The following is a 7945-nucleotide window of genomic DNA, read 5'->3' as shown; positions in this document are numbered from 1 at the left end:
GCCCGGGGACAGGGATTCCGAGCCCCGTTCCCCAGGCTCTTGGGGCCTGGAGCCGAGGGGTCCCAGAGGAGCGCACGCGGCTGTGTAGACGGTGCAGCAGCCAGGTGTTCTTTCCAGCCCCCACGGCTGCTCCGCACGTGTGCTAGGTCCGGGAGGGGCGGAATTACCGGCAAACGTGCCGCAGGTGCAACGGCACCAGTGTAGGAGGCGCGCTCCGAGGGGAGCAGGAGCGGCACGCGGCCCAGACCCCCACGCGCCGGGCAGCCAGGCGACCCCCACGCGCGGCGGGGCCCTGCCCACCTCACCCAGCGGCAGGTGGACAGTGTTGCTATGAAGAGAAAGCCTCGATTGTCCCTCCTACAAACCGCCACACGCCAGACCTCCGCTATTGTGCGCCCTCCATAGAAATGCAAACGAGCCGCGTGCGCCGGCCGCAATCTGCTCGTGCGCCCCGGCGCCCCGCAGCGCTCCGCAGCGGGCGGGGAGGTTGGCTGGGACCTTCCAGCGCAACACGACGGGTCGGGGCCTTGACTGTGCTTGGAGAACCTCGCGCTTGGGGCCCTAGTGTCAGCTGGAGGGGGCTGCGCCCAGACCTTTTGCAAGCTTAAAGCCAGCACTGCGTGTTTTTAAGTTCCGGTTTAAAAGCAACATACTCATTAACTCCAAATTAAAAGTAAATAAAAAAATAGAAATGTAGCAACAAAAATAAATGCAAAAACAAATTCCTTAGATTCTCCAAAGGTGCATTTCAAAAATTACAACCTACTATTAGCAAGCAAGGTTTTTTTTTTTAACTTTTTCCTTTTAAGGACTTAAAAAAAACCAAAAAGGCGAGATGAAATCTCCAGGCTCCAGTCTGCCTGGTAACACCCCGACAAAAGCGGCAGATTTGAGGCATTGTCATCCCCCGCACCCCTCCCCACGTGGCCTCCTGGCACGAGCCGCCAGCCGCCGCCTCATTTGCATCAGAAAGCGGGCGCCGGCCAATGGGCGCGCAGGCTCGAGCCAGCTGGCGGCGCCGCGGGCCGGGCCTATATAAGAGCGCGCCGCAGCGCCGCGGCTCACTCGCTGGCGGTGGGCGCGCCGGGCTGCTGCTCGCACTTTCCGGGCTCCGCTCGCGTCCGTTCCGCCCTCTCCTCCTGTGGATAACTTGCTGCTCGCTGATCGCAACATGACTCTGGAAGAAGTCCGCGGCCAGGATACGGTTCCAGAAAGCACTGCCAGGTGGGTCGGCGCCGAGCGTCGGACGTCCCCGGGTGCGGGGAGCCTGATCCTGCCCTGGCCATCGATGGTCGGGCGGCAGTCTTTGGGGCCGCCTCGGTGCGAGCCAGCCAGGGTGGGAGCCAGCCGGGCGCGAGTGTGCCGGCGGGGCCGGGGTGCGGCGCTTGGCCGGAGCGCCGGGCTGGGGCGTTGGGGGTGCGTCCCCGGGCCTGGGGATCTCGGCACACCCCCCTGGCCAGTCCCCTGCTCATGGCGCTGGCTCTTCCGCAGGATGCAGGGCGCCGGGAAAGCGCTGCACGAGCTGCTGCTGTCGGCGCAGCGCCAGGGCTGCCTCACCGCCGGCGTCTACGAGTCAGCCAAAGTCCTGAACGTGTGAGTATAGACGCGGCCCGGGCAAGGCGACCAGGGGCGGGAGGGGCAGGAGGGGCGGCAGGGAGGCCGGGGAGAAGGCGGCGGGGGCCACGCCGGCGGGGTCGCCGACCTGCCCTCACCAGCTCCTCCTCCTCGCCCGCGCAGGGACCCCGACAACGTGACCTTCTGCGTGCTGGCCGCCGACGAGGAGGACGAGGGCGACATCGCGCTGCAGATCCACTTCACTCTGATCCAGGCGTTTTGCTGCGAGAACGACATCGACATCGTGCGCGTGGGCGACGTGCAGAGGCTGGCTGCGATCGTGGGCGCCGGCGACGAGGCGGGCGCGCCGGGGGACCTGCACTGCATCCTCATCTCGGTGAGTGTCGCCTCCGTCCCGATGTCGTCCCCGCCCCCGCCAGCAGCCAACGGCTAGCGGCCAGGCAGGCTGACCTCTGCGCTTTCCCCGCAGAACCCCAATGAGGACGCGTGGAAGGACCCTGCCTTGGAGAAGCTCAGCCTGTTCTGCGAGGAGAGTCGCAGCGTCAACGACTGGGTGCCCAGTATCACCCTCCCGGAGTGACAGCCCAGCGGGGGGTCTTTGGTCTGTCTGATCGACGTGGTGACGCCCCGGGGCGCCTAGCGCGGGGCTGGCTGTGGATGCGCCCTCGGAGGGCGGCGGAGTGCGGCGTGGAGACGGGCAGGCGAGGGTGCGCGGAGAGCGGCGAGGAGGTGCGGCCCCCTCCCGAGGAGCGGCCCGGCGGCGGCGGCGGCGGCGGGGGCAGGCTGGCCCCGGCCCAGGACTGCGAGTGCGGGGAGCGGCTGCTCGCCCAGGAAGGCCGGAGGCGGGACGTTGGCCGCGCGGCCAGGAAGGACGGACTGGCCGGCAGGCGTGAGTCAGCAGCCTGTGCTCCCGGCAGAAAGGAAGGGAAAGGCCGGGCCAGGCGGCCGGGACTGGAGCAGTTACGGGAGCTCTGGCGGACTTGGCAGTACGCACTGCTGCTTCCAAACGGATCCGGGCGATGCTTCGTTTTCTAAAGGATGGTGCTGCTGCAGCTTTGAATCTTACAATAAACGACTGAAACAAACGTACTGTCTTTATTGAGGGCGGGCGTGGTTAGCAGGGTTGCTGATGATTTCTGAAGCTCAGGGAACTCCGTGGCACCTGTTCCGTCTTCTCTTTGCGGCCGGATCACAGGCTCCTGCAGGGCTGGAAGTGGGGGAGGGGGCGCTGCCTGGGTGTTGGGGCAGAACTTGAGCCCCGCTCCTGTGTGTCTCCTTTTAGGAAGATTTTTAAACTCACAAGACAGGAGCGTTCTTGGGGTAAGACGGGCAGCAGCTGGCCATCAGATTCTGATAACAGAGTCTTTTCCCTCCCCCACCACGTCTCTCCCCGCCTCCCTCTAGGCTTCCAACAGCTGCTTATCGGAACAGCTTGCAGGATGCAGGCAGCTCCCTCCTGCACAATGAGCATTGCCTCCTGCAGGCGCTGCCCTTTGCGGGCCCCGAGGACGGTGGCAGACTGCTCTCAGAGCCTCTTCCTGTTACAGGAACGGCCCTTACAGCAGTGTCACCAAGGTATTAATGTCGCATATGACACGATGACTGCGTTTAAGTGTGAGTCATCATTTTGTAATGGCTGTGCTAGAACTTAAAAGATCTGAACAAAAATGGGCAGGCAGCGTCTACACAAACGGGCGAGAGCATTCTGAGCGAGGCCAGCGCCTGCTGTCTGCTATTCTGAGTGTTTCCTGCTCTCAGCGGAGTTGGGAGGGTTGCTGCTGTATTCACAGCAGCATGAAAGGCTCACAGAAGAAAAATAATTAAAATCTTCCTGGCAAAGACTTTCCTTAAGAAGGATCTAGGGGGAAATGTGCCGAGTGAATCAATCTTTTTTATTAGACCAATGTCTTGATTTCACCCTGGTGCCTCACTAGCCTGCTCTCAGCAGGGGAAGTACCCATGGGGCTCCCATGCTGTTAGCAAGCTGCCCAGGGGTCCACGAGCCTTCTAGGCAAAGTGAGGGTGGGGTGCTGTTTTTCTAAGAAGGAAATTCTGCTGGTTTATTATCAGCAGTCCCACATAGCTGATTCGTATCGTTGGGTGCCAGTTTTTAAGTTCTCCCCAGATCATGGACGAATTAACAGGAAAACAGGACGGTACGAGCTTCATTGTTAGACCCTCGGGAAAGCATCTTGTTTCAACACTTCCCAGCTCTTAGAAACGTTTCCCCCTTGACTAGACAGGGGCCGAGTGAGATCATGTGGCTGTTTGTGCCCAGCTTCATCACTGTTTCACCTATTTGCTGCTCAAAACCTCGAGGCTTCCTCCGGGAGGTAGCACCTTGCAAGGCAGGCCCCTACGGCAGTCTGCATTCTGGCTTGATGACCGTTGGCCACAGCATGCTGTAGTAAACACAAATGGTGCATAATTACTTGAAAATGTCCCCTTCAGTGAGTAAATTTAGCAGAACATTGCACAGAGCTGGTGGGCAGACCCTCCTGCTGGCCCACTGACCCTTGTAGTACATTCAGTTGGCAGTCCTTATTAAGAAACCTGGCTTTCTAGGATTTAGAATTTACAGCAAGGGCACCTGTTGGAGCCCCAGGGGCTAGGAAAATTCACAGGGGAAAATAAAATTCATGCTTGGACATGGTGCTAGCCCCAAAGCTTGTGCTTAAATTTTTCGTGGGGGCGGGGAGCTGTGAGTGAGCATTTAACGCTATTAAGATGAAATTCCAGAGGACAGGTAATAAAATGCACAGTGCTTATAAACACAGCTTCATATTCATACTTCCCGCAGCTCTAAGTGTGATGCATAGGTCACACGCACGTAGAGATGACCCATGCAGACTGCTGAGCACAATGCACTGTGTCTCGAAAGCCCCGAGTGAGATGTTGATGGCAGCAAGGCTTACAAACTGGATGAAAGCATTGGCTAAAGGTCATAGAACTCCCGTGGACTGGATTTGGGGCCGGGCCGCCTGGTTCCGGGGCCCTACATTTTCCCTGCCATGCCACACATCCGAAAAGGAAGGCTACTTTCATGAGATAACTTTGGATGTTTATAAAAAGCTTTCTATATTCATCATAGAAAACTTGTAAAACACAGAAAAGGGAAAGGGAAAAGTAGAAACACTGTGCTGAGCTGTCACTTTGGAGTCTTTCCTTCCTGCCTTTTTTACACCCCTGAGGGGTACAATATACGGAACCACATGCAACACTTCAAGAAGCTCGCCTCCCCTTGCGTCTGGTTGTCTCCTGCTTTTTATCCGTGATGTTCTGTTGCACGCCCTCCTGTCACTCAGTGACCTTGGAGGCCAGGGTCTTCAGCGCTGCAGCGGGCGCCGGCCCAGGAGTGACGGCTCGCTCGGAGGCAGGTGATCTGGTTAGGGTGTCCTTTCTACCTCATGGGCCTCCCCAAGCAAGACAGATGCCAGCCAGCTGCAGGCCGGAAGCAAGGCTGTTCACCCCAGGGCCGTGACAGTCAACGTTGCTTGTCTTTTAGTTCAAAGAAAATTGTTTGCATCTGATCATTGCTATAAAAAAATTGCACTGGCATCGCCACCGCTGCTGGAAAGATGAAATGAATACAGAAATGACAGTGGGAGCAGCTCGGGGGGTCAGGAGACCCTGGTCCACACAAGGAGCTGCGGCCTCTGTTCTCTTTGGCCAGACAAGAGGGCGAAATGGGCGCCAAGATTTGTTTTCTTTTTAAAGCTTGTGATTCTCTGGGTTGTGTGTTTTATTAAACCATTACGCTCGGTGGCACATTGTGCTTGAGGCTGACTTACCAAGAGCCACCTGAGAAATGGGAAGTTTTTCAGAAGAAAAGCAAGGATGCTGGCAAACAGAGCAAGGAGGTGACATCAGTTCAGGAAGCAGATAATTCATTTTCACTTTTTTTCCCAAAGTTCTTGAGATTTTCTGTTGGTTTTCCAACCTATCAACCCCTGCACTCCTCATGGAGTGTGTTTCTCCAGATGTCAAAAGGGAACTGACCTTCCCCTGCCACTGGGAAGAAACTTTACAGCTAAACTGGGGTAGTGAGGGGGTGGTCCTGCGTGTGGAGCCCGCGTAGTCGCAGGTGGAGGAACGCCGAGCTGGCGGGCGGGGCCAGCTGGGGACCGAAGGAAGCCTGGAACCATGGCGAACCTCCAATTTCTCTTCCAGGGCAAAGTGAAATTGGGTCTTTGGGAGCAGCCCCATTCTGAAGTCTAGCTCAAACTTCCCTTCTTCATCTTCCAGAAGAAATTTCACTTCTGTTGGCAAAGAAGGTGTGTTCAGAAGGAGTTGCTGATCTTTTGTCTTCCAGGCGGAGAGGAGGGTGTGGCATCCATCAGTGAGGGGCGAGGGCTCCTCGCAAGAGTCTGGATTCCGGGAGGTGGCTGCTGGAAGCTGCTGGAAGCCCCTCCAGGGTGGCACGATTCCAGCCCAACAGGCAATGATGACCTTTAGTACCCCCGTGAGCCGGGCCTGGGAGGGGCTGCTGTTTCTCCACCTCTTGGTGTGGAGGTGGGCACGGCCCTTGGTTGCTGGACTTGGGGGGGTGGGATATGGCCTGTTCATTCACTCATTCCCTCATTCATTCATTCATTGGTTCCTTCCTTCATTCAGTCGGCACCTACTGCTCGGGGCCCAGTCCTAGGCACGGACTCCTGACAGGGTCTTGTGGCAGGTGGTGCTGTGGGTGGTGCTGGGAGGGGGGCGGCCAGCTGTGCCCCACACCCCGTGGCTCTTTGTTGTCAAGGCTGGCCAAGGGCTGTGTGGCCCCTCGGGGCTGCTTCCAGGGCTGCTCCGACGTGCCCACCACAGGCAGGCGGCCGGGGGCGGAGGGTTCCCCAGAGGGAAGGGGGTGACTGGGAGAGGGTGATGGCCCATGACGTTTGGAACCCGGCCTAACTGTCAGGTAGTGCAGTATTTTGGTCAAAGCCAAGCTCCTTTTCTTGTTGCTAGTGTGGCTTCCTGTTACACAGAATAGATGCGTTGTCTCCCCAGCTCCTGGATGTGGGGACCGCAGATCAATGAAATACAGGAAAGCATGTATCTTGCGGTCTGAAACCCTCGGGGAGGCAGCAAAGTCGGTTATGGGAACGCTGTTAAAAAGACGTAGAAGCCCCCCCCCAAAGTGGGCTCTGACCCTATAACCGCTGACCACTTCTCTACCTCATACCACGCAACTGTTGTGGTTTCACTTCATCAGCTCGCGGGGAGGTGGGGTTCATTGCCAGTCTTCATGATTCATTTTTATCCCCAGCATTTGGGGTTTGCTTTGGGCTGAAGTCTGCAAGCCCTTGGGTCATGCAGCAGGGTGATTGAATCGATTCAGGTTTTTTTTTTTTTTTTTTTTTTTTTTTTTTGTGGTCTCTGCGGTGATCAATGGCTTGTGATAATGGTTTGGGTGACATTCACTTACATCATATCTTCCCTGAGTGGGAATAATTCTGGACGATGATTTCAAATTTGTTGGATTTTTTTTTTATTAGGATAAAATACAGGCAAATAGAATTCTAAGCAGCAGCATCAGTACAACGATAAAAAGCAAGGTTGGAAGAAAAGAAACAGGCTGGAGAAAGCGCCCTCTTTCTCAGCAAGATCAAAGTTCCCCAGAGTGATTCACAGCAGCAGTGTTTCCTGGAACTCCTGGCACTGAGAGGAATTGGATGCTAAAATTCCAGGAAGGAGGATGCTGAGGGGGAGATAGGCTCAGCTGTCCAGAGACCCATCAAAAACCGTTAGGCATTCATTTTCTGCCCTTGGATTTCTGCAAATCACTCAAGTTCTGGTTCTGTGGAGCCAAAACAATGACAAGATAAAGTTCAGGGAATGGGGTGGTTGGCCCGCAGCCATCAGATGCTCAGCTTGGCTAGAGGTGGGTTTCGGGTCAGGCAGCCTCAGAGCTGATGCTCCAAGTCCCCAGGCAGCTCAGGGCCAAGCTACCAGCCCTGCTCCCTCCGAGTGGCCTCCAGGCCCCTGGGCCCTCAGCTTCTCCAAAGGCACAGAGAAGACTGCGGAGAAGCCATTACCCACCCCTGTGTGGCTGGAGAAGCCAGAGGGAAACGCGGGCAGGGGTGAAGCCTTTGCTGCTGCACGCAGCCTTGTGCATCGGAGCCCGCCTGCGCTGAAGCCCTGCCTGCCCGAATCCTGGTTATACTGTTGGGGAGGAAGCCATGGCCCCAACTGCAGCAGCCCCTTCCAGGGTCTAACCCCACCTCTGAGCCCCCATGACGGCCTGGCAGGGGGGTTAGACCCTGCTCACTCCCCTTCTGGTCACCGCCACCAGCAGTGTGGAGCTGAGCTGGGTCTGCCCTTCCCGCTGCTGGAACACCTCCTTATCTCCCCACCTGTCTCCTCCACACCTACCTCTCTCCTC

The 7945-nt window shown here is 57.1% G+C and overlaps 1 protein-coding gene across 1 annotated transcript; it reads left to right on the top strand.

Annotated features, from left to right (window-relative positions):
* Positions 1-1047: 1047 nt before the first annotated feature.
* GADD45G (growth arrest and DNA damage inducible gamma) lies at positions 1048-2660 on the top strand. Its single transcript, XM_032470806.1, has 4 exons — positions 1048-1224; positions 1492-1593; positions 1738-1951; positions 2045-2660. The coding sequence occupies exons 1-4, from the start codon at positions 1172-1174 to the stop codon at positions 2153-2155; spliced, it is 480 nt and encodes a 159-aa protein (XP_032326697.1). The 5' UTR covers positions 1048-1171; the 3' UTR covers positions 2156-2660.
* Positions 2661-7945: the final 5285 nt, after the last annotated feature.

This window comes from Camelus ferus, chromosome 31 (assembly GCF_009834535.1).
Source record: "Camelus ferus isolate YT-003-E chromosome 31, BCGSAC_Cfer_1.0, whole genome shotgun sequence".
Lineage (NCBI taxonomy): Eukaryota > Metazoa > Chordata > Mammalia > Artiodactyla > Camelidae > Camelus > Camelus ferus.
The sequence above is the reverse complement of the archived record's forward strand: the minus strand, read 5'-3'. Positions and strand labels throughout refer to the sequence as shown.